Raw genomic sequence first — 19,304 nt, forward strand, 5'->3', positions numbered from 1 at the left:
GATACAATTGTGGGGACATTTAAAATAATTTGACTGGATGAGCTTCTAGACTAAATACTTTAAGGGTGCTAAATCCAGTGAGCTAAGTACCAAATTTCCTTTTAGCAGGTCATCCCCTCGAGTATTCTTTGAAGTGTGTGAGGAGCGGATAACAATATTGTTTTCTGCAGTATACTGGGTAAACATCGAGGTTTGAAATGGTTCTCCAGGTTTTAGATGTATTAATCGGAGTCAGATTTAAAACAAGGTTTGATAAAAACCAGAAAAAACTTGAGGCCTTCTGAAGAAACAAATTCAAATATGATCACTGATAAAAGATGTTAGATCTATATTGGTTGATGGCTTGCAAAACGATTGGTTCAACGGTTAGACGATCCAAGAATCTGTTCTTAAAGTCACTCCATCATTTCTACCTAAAAAGTTACGTTTAACTTTATTCTTTACCTCTATAACTTTTTTCTTTATGTTTATGTACATTTTATAATTTCGTGTTTGTGTATATGTGTATATATGTATGTATATGTGAATACATTATATTAACTATTTGAACTATATTTCAACTCTTTTAAAAGTCTGTTTTATACGTGTTACTTAAAAATTTTTGCAAAGTTCTACTTTTACTATGTGACTAGTTTATTTCTTTCGTTTTTCACTTGTCTTTTCTTTATCTTATTTAGGTCATTGCGTTTTATTAGTGAATTACTATTTGCAATGACCTGTGTTTTTTTTGTAACATCCTTAACACGAAATATATTCATCTTCATATTGATCTTCATATTGATCTTCATATTGATCTTCATATTGATCTTCATATTGATATTAAATGTTTTTCCTGATTTATGTTTTTCTAAGAAGTTAGGCCTTTGACAGCCTTGATAAACTGAGGTGGATGAGAAGCTCTTTTCGAACCATTACCACACTTCCTATTTACTGAACCATTAATCTAGTAACGTGTGATGACAGTGACGGAAATACTTAAGGCATACAAAGGATCTTGGTAGTGCTTTTAGGCGCGGTGTATACATGACGAGATCAATAGTTGGCTAACTACTAGTTCACTTTTTGACTCTTTATTTTTTGCTTCGTTTTATCTTTAAAAATTGCGGTTGTAACTAGGTAAAAAGCATGAAATAAAAAGCAAGTATCGTTCCATTTTATCCATTAGAACATATCTTTTTTGATTAAAATTTTTTTTTATTTTTTACTAAAAGCAGATTCATCAATTTGAGGAGGGTAAACTCTTTTCCATTTGCCTTTCCCTTTGGCTACTGCAGTAATTGTACATTACAAATTAAATCTCCTTTTATGTCTTTTTCAACTTGGAAAAAATATGCGCACATGTTTGGGATAACTTAACTCATTTTGTTATCTATTAACAATATTAATAGTAAAATTAACAATACTACTAAGTATTAAAAAATACCTGTTTATCTTCATCGCCAGTGTTATTTTGTATCAAAACATAAGTCATTTCACGTATAATAATGTTTATTAATCGTTTATATTTAACTTGAAAGTATCTAAATCAATTTTTTTTAAATACTGTTTCGTCTGAGTTTAAAACGTTATTTTTTTTATTTTTATTCCCCCTGATGGTCCAGACATATTCAGTGGTAATTTTCAAAGATTAAAGAACCCCCTAGCACTTTGGATGAAATTTCGAAAATAACGTTCACCATGTATTTATAAATTAAGTGGTTTCGAACTTTAAGGGTTCTTATTAACTATACTCTGGTCTTTTAATAAAATCATGATAAAATTTCTGTTTAAAATTATTTAAAGTTGTTTGAAGCTTTACCTAAAATGTTAAAGGGTAGCTAAAAAGTCAGATTCTTTTGTGTTTAAACGTATTTTTTTTTTAATTTTAGTTATAAATATCTACAAAAGCATTATATTTAAAAGAAATATCGGTTAGCAACATTTTATAATACAATAATAGACCTAACCTATCAATTTAAGATAATTACAAAACAAAACATGACAAGTTGGAAAGATATTCCATTGCATCAAATTAGTTCCTATGATCCTTCATATAAAGGTTGGGATTATTTTTTAAAATTATTTTTGTAATACTTTTGTCAAATACTCTAAGTAAACATTGAATTCCAGATTTTCGTCTGAAAGCTGATGAAAAATGTATCAGAGGAATTTTTTTAGGATTGCTGCCCACTAGTCTTAATAGAGGAAATTGAGGTTTATGTTGAGTTTAGTTCTCTTTGTTTTTTTCAAGTTGGTTTATAAGTTCAGTTAATTGCTAATTGTAAAAAGTTTAAACTCTAAGTGCTTAGTAATTAATTTTTCATGGATCATTTTTAATAATAGTTAAAAAATAATAATGATAATTCTAAAAAGGTACCTTTATTTAACTTAAAAATTTAATTTACAGCTGTAAGTTACCCATCTTGGTGCCATTCCCTTTGACCCTCTCCCAGAGTTCTGTTCAGAAATAAGAATTATTGACTTTTTTTTTTCTCTTTCAAACAGGCTGTTTCAGTTATATGCAAGTTATATGCAAATCACAATAAAAGAGCAGTTTAAGAAAAGTCACTTTAGTTAGTCATAAAATGCATGTCAAATACTCAAGATTCTGTACCTTCAGAGTATGAGATAGCTGATTCCTTTTTTCAGTTGTAGTTACATGTAAACTCCAAACATTATTCAGAAAATAATTTTGCACAAAGCCAATCTATTAATAGAACATTAAATTTCTGCTAATAAAATGTTTTTCAAAAATGCTTTGGTTAATCCTATTCTTTATCCCTCAACTCTACTAAATTCAGATGCTTTATCTCAAAAGTTACCAACAATTTATGAAGTCCAATTTTTACTACTTTTTAATTTTATTTAGTTGAATCCTGTTTACATGCATGTTTATGGAAAAGCATCTACTCAGAAAGAGAAGTTATGCTGGAAATTTTTTCTTTATGCTGTCAGTTGGAACTCAAGTTTAAAGAGTCATTTGTAATTATGTTTGATTCTTTAATTTTTCTTTAGTTTTAAAAGATAGAATTTATTAATATGTAAAAAGTTAAAGAATCCTTCTAAGTTATCTGATGTTGAATTTTAGGTGAAAACTCCCCTTCCCCTCTCTTTATCCCCTTTTATCCCTCTTATCCTGTGCCAAAAACCAAAACTTGAACTATAATCTTTTCTCACAGAAGTATTAAAAGTTTTCTTACATTGTCCAGGTCTAAGTTGATTTAAGTAACATCTCTAAAAATACCTCTTTATAAAACTGTTTAATACTCTTTAAAATGCTTTTTGTTATTATTTCAAGGATCATCAGAATCTGTTTTTTATTCCCTCATGTGTTTTATTGTTTTTCTTTAGAGTGACTTGAACTATCCTTTTGATACCAAGAAGCTTCAAGTTATCAATTCTTTTGATATGCAAGGTATATTACATGTAAAAAATCATTTTGTAAAAACTTAAACACTGTTGCTGAGTAAATTTCTATTATTAATACATATTTATCTACGGATAATTTCAAATTATGATTTTAAACTTGTGAAGTGAAGTAAAGCAGTAATGACTTTAATTAACCAAGTTTCCAAGTTTGAATTCATAAAGCTGAAGGTTAAAATGAACTGATATTTTGTATAAAAATTTTTAATACTTATCATATTTTTTGCTATGGTGTTTTTTTTACCACAACATCTTGTAAATATTTTAACAAATTTTTAATACTTAGCATATTTTTTTTTTTTTTTTTTTTTTTTACCACAACATCTTGTAAATATTGTAAAAAAGGATTTTCACTCATGTTTTTATTGATAAAAAGAAGTTTTTTTCTAATCCTTAATTTGGTTCTATTTTTAGTTTTGTATGGAAAATCAATTTTTTTAATGTCTTTTTCTCTCAATCAGCAAAGTTAATGTTTCAAATGATGAAGGCACAGCTATCTCTGCTTAAAGATAAAAGTACCTTAGAGGTCTGTTTTTCTTTTCTAAATTGATTATTTTTATTATTAGTTAATGTTAATGCATCTAAATGAAATCTACAAATAAATAAAGGCCAACTTAACACTTTCGCTGCCAACTATGAGTATACTCGTAGTAAGTTGGCGTCATTTATTTGCCAACTATGAGTACACTCGTAGTAAGTTGGCGTCATTTATTTGCCAACTATGAGTATACTCGTAGTAAGTTGGCGTCATTTATTTGCCAACTATGAGTATACTCGTAGTAAGTTGGTGTCATTTATTTGCCAACTACGAGTATACTTGTAGTAAGTTGGCGTCATTTATTTGCCAACTACGAGTATACTCGTAGTAAGTTGGCGTCATTTATTTGCCAACTATGAGTATACTCGTAGTAAGTTGGCGTCATTTATTTGCCAACTACGAGTATACTCGTAGTAAGTTGGCATCATTTTTTTGCCAACTATGAGAATACTTGTAGTTATACTAACTTATTTCAAATAATATTTATGCATGACTAGCTTTGTCTGCTCTTTTTTTTTTCTTAGCTTCAAGTTTGGTTTCAGAAAATATTACATTCAAGTTTTTATTTTAAAAATCCAGGGAACCTAATTTAAATGCGGATAAAGACAGAAATAGCTTTAAACAGATAAAAATAAAACATTGATATTTATTTAATTTTATTTCATGAAAATTTAAGTGTAAACCTATTCTGCTGAATGATACATTCTGAAACATTCACTGATACATAACGGAGGTCTATTTTCACAAACAGCACATTCATATTGTGTTTCTTTACGTTTTATTTTAGAGCAGACTCGACATGGTTTGGTTGGGAATTTTCTTCTCTCCTCTTCTGTTTGTCACTTCAATCATTTGCAACGAATGCAAGTTGCTAATCATTAGCATGTCTTTTTTGTCTTTCCATTTAGCAACCACTACACCCTCTCTGCTTCTGCTTATAACATCTCCCTGTTTCAGTTTTGCTTTTGTACACTCTTTTGGATTTGACTTTTGGTCAGTTTTTAAAGTACCACAAATATGTTTTTTGATTTATCATGTGCTTTGTTAATTCAAAAGAACTGTAAAAGCTATCGGTGTACAGGTGATAACCTTTTCCCAGAAATTTTTCCATTAAATCTAAAACAATAGCTCCCGTTTGACCCAACAAATGTTTGTCGAGAGTTGTTTCGCCAGAGTAGATTTTTACTTTTAGTACAATACAATCTGACTCGCAAAGCTCATAGAACTTGATACCATTTTATTTTTATACCAATTTATTTTTCACATACTGCCTGAATACAAGACATCCCTTCCAAAGCATAATTGACTCATTGATTGATATATTTTTATCAGGACAGTAGATGTTATCCATTGCATTATTTAAGTGATCGAGAAGTGCAATAATTTTACACAAGCGTCCACTACCCGAATCTTCATTATTAATAAAATGCCAAAACCGTAATATTAGTTGGAATTAATATTAGTTCGTGACATTATTCTAGAAAATAAGGGAAATCTATAGAGACTGTTCTTAGACCAATAGTGTTCTAAAGATGGCATTTTGACACACCCCATATGAAGAAGAACTCCAAGGAACTGCCGCATATCTTCTGAATTTATTGGTTTCCAATCTTTATAACGTGAGCTTCTTCTGAGGGGACGCTGCTTATTTATTTCTTGCGTTGCGTAGCGATTAGTTTTAACTACCATAGTATTTATAAGCTCTTCTGTAACAAATAGTCTAAAGAAATCTAATGGTTTCTTGCTCTCCATGTATATCTTCAAACCAGGATTGGCAGTAAATTGAATCTGTTTTACAATATTCCGCTCATCTTTCCATTGGTTTGAATTTCTAAATGGACCACCCGTTGTTCTAGCTCTTTTCGGCGGCATTAAAAAATCTTCTGCAGTGGCTGCTAGATGAACTTCTGTGTACTGATTGTCATCACTTTCTTCAGTGTTATTATCTTCAGAACCTGATTCTGATGCAGTCAAGCTTGAAGACGTAGTAGTATAAGCGAAAAATGAATCCGAATCTTTAATATTATCATCTTCACTATCCTCACAATCTTCCATTATCATATGTGCTGATCCAATTGTGGAATATCTGTGTTGAGCTAATAGGAGATAGATAAATTTATAAATTATCTAATTATAAAAAAGAAATTACTCATCTATAACTAGTATACTGTGTAAAAAATTCGAAGTGCACACTAAAATGTTTTTTAATGTATTAAAAAACATCTTATTGTGTACTTCAAATTTTTTTTCACATTTTTAATAACATACAGTGTAATGTAGTTATCAAATATATTTTAGCTTCTAGTCTAAAAAACACAATGCTTTAGAATTAAGAAAACAAAATATAAATTACTTTTTTTACTCATGATAACTGCCAATGTGCATGTGCAAAAAAATTGAAACACTATAATAATAATGTATCAAATAAGGTACATTACTACACCTTTTCAAGATGTAAGTGAGAACTTGAAAGTTGTAGTTAAGAAACATAAGATATAATTGAGAAATACAACATGTAATTTAGAAGTTGCATTATGTAATTTATAACATGGAAGATGTAATTAAGAAATGTAAGATGTAATTTAGAAGATGAAAGTTGTAATTGAGAAAATATAATATACATTTCAAATTACATATTGCAATTTCTTATTTACATTTTGGGATTCTCAATTACATTTTAAAGTTTCTTAATTACGTGTTGTGTTTCTTAATTACATCTTATGTTTCTTAATTACAACTTTCAAGTTCTCAGTTACATCTTGAAAAGATGTAGTCACCGCAATAAGTTATACTCATTACGGTGTTACGAGTACTTTGGCACTGGAGAAAAAAATTCCTTCTCCATTGCCAAGCTACGAGAATACTCGTAGTGCTTTTTTTTTGTCAGTTATATTCAGAATAAAAAATACTATAGAATTATTTCAGATTAAAAATTTTTTTTTTATTGAAATGTTGATATATAGCCTTGGCAATGAGAATGAAACCACGTAAAACAGCCTCGGCAAAAATTAACCATTGTAAACATTATGGCTTGGCAAAGAAATAACGCATAGCTTAAAATAGCTCGGCAGCGAACGTGTTAAATACTTAGCTATGTTCAATTTTGTTTTTAAAAAGTTCAGGTTATCCAGTATTAAGTGGATTTTAATGTGCTTTGCTATTATTTAGTACTTCATAATAAAGTTTTCTTTTTCATTTTTACACCTATGAACTTTACAATTATAGCTGTTACTCCAAGACATGACATTTACACTTATTCACACAACATTTTACGCACTAACTGCCTGTGTTTCTTCATGTTTTTAAAAAACAGGTAAGTTAATTATGATTAAAATGCCAACTTCATTGTGAGTGTCTTGCCATATTTTGAATACCCCAGTTTTTTGCTTATTTTATGTGGTTATGAAATAATTTTTTTATTCTTATTCTATTTTTTTTATTTTTCTAGTATTGATGATATTTATGTTTATTTATTTATAGTATATAAAGTTTATAGTTTTTAATAATTGACTAAACCAATGTTTTTTTTCTCTACTGATATTTAGAGCAATTGATATTTTAAATATATTAGCTATATGTATATTTATATTTTTTTATTAAATTTGTATTAATAAGAAGTTAAAGGTAACAATTGTGTAGGTAAAAAAAACCTCTTAATAGTCAGTTGATGAGCATTTTTATAATTTAATTGGATAGTGAAACACTGATGTTTTTTTTTTGGTTTATTTAAACTTTATTCATTGTATACCTCTATACTTTTGTAACTTTAATTTAGTCATTTTTTATAGATCTACTTAAAGAGTAAAGGGATGCATAAAATTTTCCCCAAGGTATGGGCTTACTTATGTAATCCTCAACAGATGAATACAAAAGATCAAAAATCTATTGTTAAAAGTAATTTTTTTTTGTTATCAAATAGCAATATGATATATTTCATTATCTTATAAGTATATTTTTTTTTTCTTTGTTTATGGTTAGCTTAATGTTTTATTTTTTTCAATTTTTTTTTCAATTTTAGAATACTTTGACCAACTGTCTTCTCTAAATCAGCTATTTGTGATAAGTCAGCAGATAAACCAAGATCTTTATCAGCAAGTAAATCATAAATACATCACTCATCAAACTGTTTTGCTTCATGTATGGTGAAATAAAAAATTTGATTTTTATTAATTTTTCAAAATATTTGATTTTAATATTGTATATGTAATTGAATTTACTATTATTGTTTATGTTGTTTATAAAGTTCCTGTAAATGGATGAAATATTGAAAAAATATTGAGATATCAATCAGCGTCTGCCATTTGATTACCTTCCAAAGGGCTATATGATAATGTCAGAGTGTCGGACTAAGGTTTCCAGACATTTAGCCAGATGAAGTAGGTTGGTGTCAGTAGAAACCATATTGAAAGTTTAAAGTAATTTTAAAAAGTCATGGTTTTTATAGTTTTAAGTTGCAAACCTTCAAAGTTCTTTGTAGTTTTGAACTCTGGTTAGTGATCAGCATTATTTTTTTTTTTTTTTCTTTCCTTTCAAATTGTTTTAATCCCCTTCACCTTTAGCATTTGTTTAGATTTTTTTGGTAATTTTTTGTAATGCATGTGAGATAAATAGATGTGAGGGAAAAGTAAAAACTAAAGTTAGAATTAAATTTTTTTTTTTTTAGAAAACTGTGTCAAATAGTAGAAAGAGTATAATGAGGGGCTCTGTGCTCAGCAAATTATTTTAAATTATTTTGTAGCAGGTCTTATCTCACTAGTATCATTCTGTTTGATGCCATTATTTTAAAAAGACAAAAACATGACATTATTTTTAAGTTAATTTCTTTTCTTATACATATGATTATTTAAACTGTTTTTTACTCACCTGTATCACTTATGTTTTCTGAATTTTCAGAATGCTGTGAGTTCTTTTGGCACCCCTTTAGAAAACTACAAAGATGAGGTTGAGAGAATATTTGTAGATGTTAAAGCATGCCTAAAGTTACAAACTGGTCAAGTACCTCATTTAGAAGAAGATGAGAAAAACAGGCAAGTATTTTGATCTAGAATGTATGCTTTATTTAAACAACTGCTTTATATTTATGATCGATATAAAGTATGCAATGATCTTTGAAATGACATAAAATCTTTAGATAAAAGTATAAAGTCTTTGATAAAAGTGTACTCTAGTAGTAATTTAAAAACATTTTCTCAACTACACTATTTCTTCTAATAAAATCAACCCAATTTTGAAAAAAGTAGATGAGAGATACTTAATTAGTAAAAAGTTTTACTAATCATATTGTTCTCATAATTTTGCTAATGTTTTTTTACTGATCTCAAATAAAAAATTAAGAAATAAAACTGTAAAAATGGGTAAAAAGAGTGTCAGACGAACAAACCGGTGGTGGAGTGTTCGATACCCTAAGCGAAAATTTGTCATTAAACACTGCACCAAAAGAAAACTTTTTTCACAATTTTTTTGGTATTAATTACTCCTGTGAATATTTTTTTAAAGCAGATTCGATTTTAAAGCAATATTCTCTTAAAGCAATATTTGTTTTATGATTGCAATATATTCATTCAAGAGAGGATTAAATCTCAGCATTTGAATTGCTGTAAGCAAAATACTTTTTAGATTTAAGCAAATCCAATAATTCAGATTATTGAGCCTTTAGTTGTGATTGTAGTTAAATACTTTCTGCTTGAGTTTAAAAGTAAGCTGAAAAATCTTCAAATATCTTTTTTCAAGTTAAACAAAAGTTATGGCTACTACCAAACCAGTGGGGGTAATAGTAATGGCGAATCCTTATAAAATAATTTTCTCATCAAAGTTCTCATCAACTTTATAAACTCTGTAATTAAGTTCATTAAACAATTTTTTTAAAAAAACAACATAAATATGTTTTAGCATTTTTTTTAACCACTGTTGTATCTTTTTTTTTAAAAGATCATCCATTAACATCTGGTTATTGATTCCTGCAAAAAATTTGTATAACTAATGGCATTTTTACTTCAATTTAGGCTTGATGAGATAACTCAAGTTTTGATGGAGCTATGTAGTGAGTTCCATCCATTGCTTTCAACACCATTGACTCCAGTAGTGAACTTTATACGTAAATAAATATAAAAAGATTTTTTATCTATTTGTTTCTTAATTTAAGTAAGCTATTGTGTAAAGATTCGATTTGTTACTTCATTTTTTTTGCTAAATTAAGTTTTATTCTGAGAAAATGCTTAAACATTTTCATTTAAACAATTTTCTTGCTTTTCATTTTTAAGACAAAGCTTTTTTATAATGATAGTTATTACCTTTTCAAAAAATCTCTTGCTATAAACTATGTATAAATTACAGAACTTTTGTTTTAATTTATAATTCTCATGTGAATATTAGTAATTAGAGAAAAAAAAAAAAAATTTATGTATAAAGTTTGATATTTCTTTTTATTGTTCTGAAGTTTTTCATGAAATATATTTGGATATTCTTTTTTTAGCTTATTTATATTGTGACTTTTTATTGAGTTATATGTAAATTTGTTTTTTTAGCTTATTTATATTGTGACTTTTTATTGAGTTATATGTAAATTTGTTGTTAAAAATTATTTACTACTGTTATTGTGTCATTTGTGTTCAGCATTCGAAATTATTCTGATCAAGTTCTAAAGTATTACGATATGCTAGAATTATTAATAAACGTCACTAAAAAAAACAATTTTTTTTTTTAGTTTAAATGTTCAAACCTGGTAAATACTTTTAAAAGTATTGTTAGTTTTTAAGTAAGAAATCTAAATTGTAATTTAACTCCACTATTTTAAACTACATGACAATTTTTTTCTCTATAGTTTTATGGATTTAGTTCCAATTATATATACCTACAAATTATGAGTACAAATTTTTTCATCTTGGGGCCTATAATAGATAGAGTATTATGGTTTGATAATAATTTGAATTTTTATAGTATGATATATTGTTATAAGAATGCTTAACTTGTATATGTTTTTTGTTTTTAAGAATATGGTCTGCAAAATATTTAAAAAGTTTCTACAATCAGAGTTGTGAATAGTGCTGTTGGCTTGGGCTAATAGTGTTGTAGATTGAGTTTGAGCTGAAAAGATTGAGCTTTTTTGGGGAAATTGCAGAGTTAAAGCTCAATCTTGATTAAAAACTTGATTTTTTGTTTCTTTTTTGCTTATATAAATAAGTTTTGGAGAAATTATGTTTTTTAAAGAAACTATGTTACTGATTAAAAAATGTTCAGATAACAGTTCACAATAAGTGAAGAAACTGTTACCTGAACATTTTAAAACTTTTTTGGTACTATATACATATATACATATACATATACATATACATATACATATACATATATATATATATATATATATATATATATATATATATATATATATATATATATATATATATATACATATACATATATATATATATACATATATATATACATATATATATATATATATATATTATATATATATATATATATGTATATATGTATATGTATATGTATATGTATATGTATATATATGTATATATTTATATTTATATTATATTTAATGAGTGATATGAACTTTAACGAGTGAATATATATATATATATATATATATATATATATATATATATATATATATATATATATATATATATATATGTATGTATGTATATGTATATATATGTATGTGTATATATATATATATGTATATATATATATGTATATATTTATATTTATATTACATTTAATGAGTGATATGAACTTTAATGAGTGAATATATATATATATATATATATATATATATGTATGTATGTATGTATGTATGTATGTATATTTACTCATTAAAGTTCACAGATTGTAACCTCAGAAATTCCTATTTTAACTATGTTGCATTGTTTGATTCTGATTGGTTATGACATCAACAAAAATTTTGAAGTTCATACTTCTCTTTTTGTTTAATGATTTGATAAGAATGAAATTATTATTTTTCTGATGTTTGTATAGTTAAGTGGTGCATTTAACTAACAAAGTATTTTGATACAAAAAAATTTCTTGCTCATTCTTTTTACCAGAAAGTAAAAAAAAACAATGAATATATAAAGGAATGGATTTGTATTTCTCTTTCATTTACTTTGTTGTGGCAATATGTTTTGTTTCACCACCCAAAGAGTTCATATCAATTGGATTCACCATTCAAAATATATTTGGGTCTTATTTGGGTAGTGAGGCCTTCGATTTTGTTGGATATCACTTGAAGAGAACAACTTTGACTGTTTTAATTCATTCATTAATACCATTAGGTGAAATATAGTTATGTATTTTCTATAGTAGGTGTGGCCAGGTATTTTTTTATTTAGTTGTTACACTTATTTGAAAATAATTTTCTTCATATATATACTCTTATTTTTATGTATATTCTTATTGCTGTTCTCTTAATCTTAATTTTTATTATTTAATTACTTTAATTTCATTTCAAAGTTGATTATAATTGCATCGTCATAAGTGAGATTATTAATGATAAATATTGTCTAAAATGCTAAAGCAAAACCTGTTGCAATATTGAAAAATTTGGTCCTTATAGAATGGAAAGATTTTAATCACAATCCATATTTATAATTTACTGTATAAAATATACAGATGTCCAGTATAAAATATTTATTAGTTTTAATTTTTATTGTAGTTGCATAGTCATAGGAGTATGAAGGTTTTAGTACTTACATTAAAGTATTCCTTTTTTTTTCCCCTATCCATGCTTGTCTTTATAATAATAGCATAAGAAGAAAAATGAAAAACTTCAAACCTAATGTATGAAGTAATAACAAATATAATGCAAGAAAAATCACATTATACAAAAATGAAGTCAAAATATCATAAACGCAAATGTTAATTGCTAGGTTTTTTAAAACCTCTTTTTGAATTCTTTTAGAATTTGTTTTAAATTTTAGAAATTGTTTTAGCTTGTATTCTATAGGTTTGTTAGGCTTGATTTAACAAAACCAATCAAAAATAGCTTAGATTTATCTGATAAGAATTATTTAAAAAATAGATAAATAAAAAACATTGGTATTTTTTGTATCTTAGTCATGACTTTTTTATTTTATAAAATGAGTTTCAATCAAAATAGTGTTTTTTTAAAAGACGTATACTTTAAATTATTTTTCTTTTTAGTTTATTATCTTTGTCTTGGGTTTGTTTCACCTGAATTAAAGTTGTTCAGTGTCTTAAGACTTTCCCCATTACACTCATTGTTTTTATTGGTTTGTTTATCATTCGCATTATTTGGTGTGCTGCTTTACTTTTTTTGGACATATTCAGCAGCAAAATATCACCCATTAGTAAAAGACCTGGTGAAATTTGGAACACCTTGGAGAAGTGTTGCATCACAAATCAATCTTGAATTTCGTCGTGTTGAAAAGTTTTCTTTGATATCTGGAGGCACCAGTGTTTATGTGACAGATTCTTGGATTATTAAATGTACTGCCTATAAAGTTTATATTGCACAACAAACTGATTCCCATCTTTCCATTATAAAAACTGAAGATTTTTCTTACAACGCTGGGAGCATTCCCATTGGACAGTTCTTACAAATAAAAGTATCTAGTGTTTTGCCACATGAAGAAAGTTTTGTTATCAATCTGAATTCCTTAGACTACAACGATTTGAAAGATAGACTTAGTGCACCAATACGAAATGCTCGAGAAGTAGTAATCCATCAAACATTAAGTGACCGCTTTATTGAAGCATTTAGAGAACAAGTAGAAGCTAATGGTCTACTGCCTGGTTTTTCATTCAGAAATAACGTACAGAATTATATTTTTTTATAGCAATAGATCTTTTTTTTAATAATGATTCTGATATATATTATATCTACGTTTGATCCATTTTATATATTTGCCCAAGTATCTAAGTAAGTAATGTTTTAACATATATTATTATCTAAAATGCATAAATTGTATTCACTTTCTTATATTGCTTTTGCAGGAGCATGAAAGTTGTATTGGCTGCATGTCAAAAGAACCAAATATTAAACTGTCACGTCACTGTAACAGCACTTTAGAAAGTGAATGCCAGCCATGCTACTGTCGCCCTATGTGGTGTTTGGAATGTATGGGCAGATGGTTTGGTAGCAGACAAGATCAAAATCATCCTGAACTGTGGATGTCATCAAATGCACCTTGTCCCACTTGTAGGATGAGGTTTTGTATGCTTGATGTATTCAAGATAGAATAAATAAGTTATTTAGTTTCAATCTCTATAAGTTTTTAAATTTTAGTACAAGATAATCCAAAAACATTTTTGTTTTTCTATTATTGAACTAAAGTTTATTTAGCACAATGTGGAAGTAAATTTCCCTTCTTTTTTTTTAATTGCTGTATTTAAAATCATTTATGAGAGTTTAACTTTAACCCTCAGTACAAATGTGCCAGATTTTTTATACCATTCTTAATTTTACTATTCAGAATCAATTTCCTTAATTTTTGGAGATTAATTCTGCTACACATACTTTACTTTTAGAATTGCTAACATTTGACTAATTTGATTATTTTATCAAAGGTTTCAGAAATTAATTGCCATCATTCATTTTTTCTTTGAACTATTGTGATTGTTTTAAATTATGATTTAGTATTTTCTGTTTATCTTTAAATTTAATTTAAGTACAATGAAGTTTCTTTCATGGCATATTTTATTACAAATATTTAATTTCTCTGTTAAATATTTTAATTATTTTTTTATTGTGACAAAAATCCATGCTTCTTTTTAAAAGATACATTTTGATGTTTTTGTATCTGTTTTACTATTTTGTTGTAGATTATAAAACATAAAACTAATGAGAAATGACAATGCAAAATGATGGACCTCAAAGGAAGCGTGGGCGTCCTAATCGATCACAAAGTAACAATGAGCCACCATCTCGTTTGTTACTGCAATTGCTTCCTCGAACATCTAGTAATTGAAAATAGTTTTTCCCTAAAATTGAAACAATTTTTTTTTTTTTTAGTTTCTACTTTATTCTTTTTTAAAAACAGGTTTGGTTACACCATGTTTATCAACAGAAGAAAACTCAGAAAAAAAAAAAAAAGTATGTTATATTATAAAAAAACATTTTAATTTTGTTCACACACTAAACAAGGCAAAGATAAAAAATCTTACATTTTAGTAAAGTAATTAAAAAAAAAACAATAAAAAAAAAACATAATTTTCCATAATGATGTTTCAAAATCTCTTGAAAATCTAGGTCAATGCTTAATTTTTTTTTTTTTTATTCTGTTTCTCTGACTTTTTTTAAAAAATAGTTTCAGGTTTTTCATATATTAAATTTAGGAATAATTTTTGGTTTTTTTTTTTTTTTTTTTTTTTTTTTAAGATCACTATGAATAACAGTTCCAAAAAAAAGGGGAATCAGAAGGTGTTTAGGTGAGTACTCTCTTTTTTATTTGTTTATTATCTATGAGGAGTTGTTTTAAAATAGTAATTTTTCAATTTGAAAATTTGAATTTCTTTAATTTTTCAATTTTAACATTAAGTTGTTTTTGTATCTGTTTGTTAAACTTATATAATACTTGCATCCAATACACCAAGAAATTTTTTTTTTTAATAAAAAAAAAAAAAAAAAACAGAAAATGAAATTTGCAGAGCATAATATTTTTTTATAAAAATAATTTCCTTATAATCAGCTTGAAGCCAAAGAACCGAGAGAGCCACAATGCAGGTAAATTGTTTATATTTTTGTAAACTTTTGCTTTTGATTTTTGTTTTTTCATAATCTCTTATCATTGCATTTCTATTTAGATGAAAAAAGGCGCAAAGAAAAATTAAATAAATTAATTGTTAAGTTAAAAGACTTACTTGCTTTGGATGGTAAAAAGGTAATTTATTTTTTATATAATCTCAACTTTTATTTTTTTTTACCTGCACATTGAGAAGTGAAGCTTTTGTTGGTATAAGATACCCTTTCTATTGTAGTTTTTTTTTTGTTTTTTTTTTTTGCAGAGTAAAGTGGCTATTCTTGAACAAGCTGTTGAATTTATCTCAAAGCACCAAAAGCAAACCAAAAGCTGTATGTAAAAAATTAAATGCTCTATGTGTAGAGCTTTTCAACGCCATTTTTTGAACTTAACTTAAAGTATTATGTGCATTTATAAAAGTATTGACCAAAATAATAAAATTATTTTGTTAATTTTTCAAATTTTTATTAGGTGACTTGGATTATGTAAATCAAAAGATAAAAAGCCTGGAGACAATAATAGTTAGTTTAATTGATCTGTTATCTTGCAACTCTGTCTCATTACCAAACAATATTCAAATTATTAAAACTTCTTCAAATCATAATTCAGATATTTCCTCTGAAACACTGCCATCTACTAAAGACATTGTTCACATTATAATGGACTGCTCTGCTCCTATCTCAAGTTTACCTGAACGATCAATCACAAAAAATAGTTATATAATTGACAAGACAAATTTGCTGCCAGGAAACTCCTTTTCAAAAGAAAACTTGACAAATATTGATGGAAATAGTTTAGTAAGTTCATCAAATCTTCCACATCAACATGACATTATGGTGCCTTATATTGTTAGTCCTTCTTCCACTGCAACTAAAAATTCTACTGGGTTAAGCTTATCAGGTCCAGCTAGTAATTCAATTGTTAGTTTTTCAAATAATCTGCCTGAAACATCTCTTAATCAAAGTGCCTATCATGTTACACTAAGTAATGGGATTGGTTTACTAAACATGAATCCAATAATGAGTATTACACAAATAACATCTGATCAGAAACAATCTGAAAAACTGTTCGAAAACTCAGAGCATGTCAATGAAGTGAATTGTGAAGTTATCAAATTAGTGAATGAGGAAAAATGTCTAAAGAGTAACAAAGTAAATAAATTTAATGAAACTGAAAATTTAACTCCAAATTTGTCAATTGATCTTCCTTTTGAAAAAAACTTGCAAGTAACATCTTCAGTATACAAACCTGACAAAGTTTTACTTCCGAGCGAATTGCTTACTTCTAAGAACAAAGGATTAAGCAGCAATCAAAAACAAACAGTCGATGTTTCATGCAATGATGTTTTAAAATCAATTGAAAATCCGGCTCCATTACTAATTAAAGGTAAAAAGAACTTGGCACAAGTCAATAATAATGTTTCAAATGAAAACTCTTTTAAGAGCAACTTTCCTGTTAAAGCATTTGGAATTGATAACTTACTTGTTTCTAACACTAATATCACTAAAAAATCTCTACTAAAAACTCATAAAAGGTACAATCATAAGTTATCTTGCAGTGGTCATACAGTGGCAGCTCTTTTAGAAAACCCTTCAAAGGCACATAAAGTAGACAAAAACTTGTCAATCCTTGTGAGCAAAGAGTCAAATCCTACTAATACGCCTTCAAATTCTAGTTTTACAGAAAACATAAATTCACAAAATGAAGAGAATTTTACTGAAGATATCTCCAATATATTGCCTTCCACTACAGTATCACAAAGTCTGTTTGGCAGTAATTCTACAGAGTATTTTGATAACCAATCAAATACATCAAAGCGTTGGACCAATGTAGTCAGTAATGCACAAAACAGTAATATATTGATTGCTTCATTTCCTTTATTTAAAAAAACCACTAAATGCAAAGCTAAAAAGCCCTCCCAAAAAGGTGCAAAAAATGATATCAAAGCAGTTGTAAATTCTAAAAACTGTCAAGTGAATTTTAATGTACCATCTATAAGAGAGTCAAAAAAATGTTCAGTAACATCTACACCAAGTTTTGTACTTGAAGATTCTACAAAAAATAAAATAAATTCAATTAATGTAGCTGTCAATCCATTATCATGTATTTCTACCAGTGTAAATGATACACCTACTGTTATATCTACTACCCTAGTTACAGACCTCCCTGCAAAGAACTCTGACTGTAGAAATGGATTCCAGGAGAATACAAGTAGTACAGCAGAAGTTTTTACTCAACCTTCTATGCGTACGATGAAAGATCGCACTATTCGCAATAAATGGTTAGAGCGCGATAAAACATGTATTGATGTAGGTACATTTAGTATTGAGCCATCATTTGAGCAACAAGCTAGTCCTGTAATATCATTCCCGAATGCTGGTTATCGAAAACGTAATATAGATATTGTATCTACCGCTATCCAACCAACTCAAAAGCGTACTTTTTTGAAGCCATCTTTTGAAAGCAGAAACAAAGTAGCAAATAGAGCACGTAGCTTTTCTGTTGAATCTTTATCTAAGTCAGCTATTCAAACTTATAATGATAAGCAACTAAGCCTTCCTTCAATGCCAATAGTATCTTCATATTCATCAAGTTGTTGTGCTACTGTACAAAAACTTAAGCATCAACCTGAACTACCTCTTGTTACTCCACTACCAACAATCTTAAATATTTTTGCTCCAGCTCAAGTGCCAGTAAGCAGCATGCAACAATCCACGTTTCAAGGTAACATGTCTAATTTTTCAGCTGAAAATCTTATTTCTGATGGTTGTGGGCTAATGAATGAAAACATTGAAGAGAATTCATTTAACCAAAATATTTTTATGACTGGTAATCAACAGATGTTCAGTAACTATTCATCAAATAATCTTATTAATCCTGACCAATCTTCTTTCCCATATGCAATTGATAATCTTATTGCTCAAAACACCACCCCCATACCCATCTGGAATGCATCATGGGTGTCTCAAGATTACAACTGTGATTTATTTCAGCCTATGTTTAATCATATGCAGAACAGTTTTAATAGAAGAATTACAACAGAGTGTAGCCCAATTAAAAGCATCATTAGTATCCTACAATCAACATCCAATCAACCAAACCAAAATATTCAATTTAATCAAATTCCCACATCTGATTTCTCTCACACACAACAGTCTATCATGCAAAATTATGCCTTACCAGATGGTTTGTCAGATGAACAAAATAGTTTTTCAAATAACTTTTCAAACAGACATAGTGAGGTACAAAATGAAAATAGTAACAGTCTTCAACTTGAGAGTATGCAAAATAGTTGTGAGTTGCCAAATAATAGAGTTAATAATAATGAAAATCATAATAATCAGTTGAGCTCAGACCTTTATAACACACCTCCTATTTTTCCATTTAGTCAGTGGCAAGATTTTCAAACCAAGAATAAAGTGTAATAATTTTTGTTTTGAAAAAATTCAGCTTTTGTATTCTTTGTTTAGAGAAATTAATGTGGTCTACATGTTTTTTATACTTTAAAACTCTCTTAAGAAAACAACTGCTAACCAGTTCTTCCCTTTGCGTTCAATCCTTTACATATACTTCTAAGATCTTTTTTTCAAAGACATTGTTCTCTTTGGATAAAACAATATACAGTATTGTTTTAGTGCTACACAGCT

The 19,304-nt window shown here is 27.5% G+C and overlaps 3 protein-coding genes across 6 annotated transcripts; all 3 read left to right on the forward strand.

Annotated features, from left to right (window-relative positions):
- Nucleotides 1-1,844: 1,844 nt before the first annotated feature.
- LOC145191620 (uncharacterized) lies at nucleotides 1,845-10,142 on the forward strand. Of its 3 annotated transcripts, XM_090066469.1 has the most exons (8): nucleotides 1,845-2,038; nucleotides 2,849-2,961; nucleotides 3,331-3,394; nucleotides 3,867-3,931; nucleotides 7,732-7,837; nucleotides 7,962-8,080; nucleotides 8,837-8,970; nucleotides 9,946-10,142. In XM_090066469.1, exons 1-8 carry the CDS (start codon nucleotides 1,978-1,980, stop codon nucleotides 10,043-10,045), a joined length of 762 nt encoding a protein of 253 aa, XP_089922595.1. In that variant the 5' UTR covers nucleotides 1,845-1,977; the 3' UTR covers nucleotides 10,046-10,142. The 3 variants fall into 3 exon arrangements, 2 of the variants coding, with proteins under 2 accessions (XP_089922595.1, XP_089922596.1); XR_016444893.1 differs by lacking the exons at nucleotides 8,837-8,970; nucleotides 9,946-10,142 and adding an exon at nucleotides 7,169-7,256; XM_090066470.1 differs by lacking the exons at nucleotides 1,845-2,038; nucleotides 2,849-2,961; nucleotides 3,331-3,394; nucleotides 3,867-3,931 and adding an exon at nucleotides 7,163-7,256.
- A 1,823-nt stretch (nucleotides 10,143-11,965) lies between these two features.
- Nucleotides 11,966-14,180, forward strand: LOC145191734 (E3 ubiquitin-protein ligase TM129-like). Its single transcript, XM_080068896.2, has 3 exons — nucleotides 11,966-12,231; nucleotides 13,100-13,731; nucleotides 13,913-14,180. Exons 1-3 carry the CDS (start codon nucleotides 12,036-12,038, stop codon nucleotides 14,159-14,161), a joined length of 1,077 nt encoding a protein of 358 aa, XP_079925022.2. The 5' UTR covers nucleotides 11,966-12,035; the 3' UTR covers nucleotides 14,162-14,180.
- A 539-nt stretch (nucleotides 14,181-14,719) lies between these two features.
- On the forward strand, nucleotides 14,720-19,145 carry LOC145191308 (uncharacterized). Of its 2 annotated transcripts, XM_090066452.1 has the most exons (8): nucleotides 14,739-14,878; nucleotides 14,959-15,011; nucleotides 15,297-15,346; nucleotides 15,607-15,641; nucleotides 15,722-15,798; nucleotides 15,923-15,989; nucleotides 16,129-16,178; nucleotides 16,267-19,145. In XM_090066452.1, the coding sequence occupies exon 8, from the start codon at nucleotides 16,317-16,319 to the stop codon at nucleotides 19,080-19,082; it is 2,766 nt and encodes a 921-aa protein (XP_089922578.1). In that variant the 5' UTR covers nucleotides 14,739-14,878; nucleotides 14,959-15,011; nucleotides 15,297-15,346; nucleotides 15,607-15,641; nucleotides 15,722-15,798; nucleotides 15,923-15,989; nucleotides 16,129-16,178; nucleotides 16,267-16,316; the 3' UTR covers nucleotides 19,083-19,145. The 2 variants fall into 2 exon arrangements, with proteins under 2 accessions (XP_079924501.2, XP_089922578.1); XM_080068375.2 differs by having other exon boundaries at nucleotides 14,720-14,878; nucleotides 16,129-19,145.
- Nucleotides 19,146-19,304: the final 159 nt, after the last annotated feature.

The sequence above is a fragment of the Hydra viridissima genome, unplaced genomic scaffold, assembly GCF_058129835.1.
Source record: "Hydra viridissima isolate aposymbiotic clone 2 unplaced genomic scaffold, HvirCarnegie_v1 scaffold_11, whole genome shotgun sequence".
Taxonomy (NCBI): domain Eukaryota; kingdom Metazoa; phylum Cnidaria; class Hydrozoa; order Anthoathecata; family Hydridae; genus Hydra; species Hydra viridissima.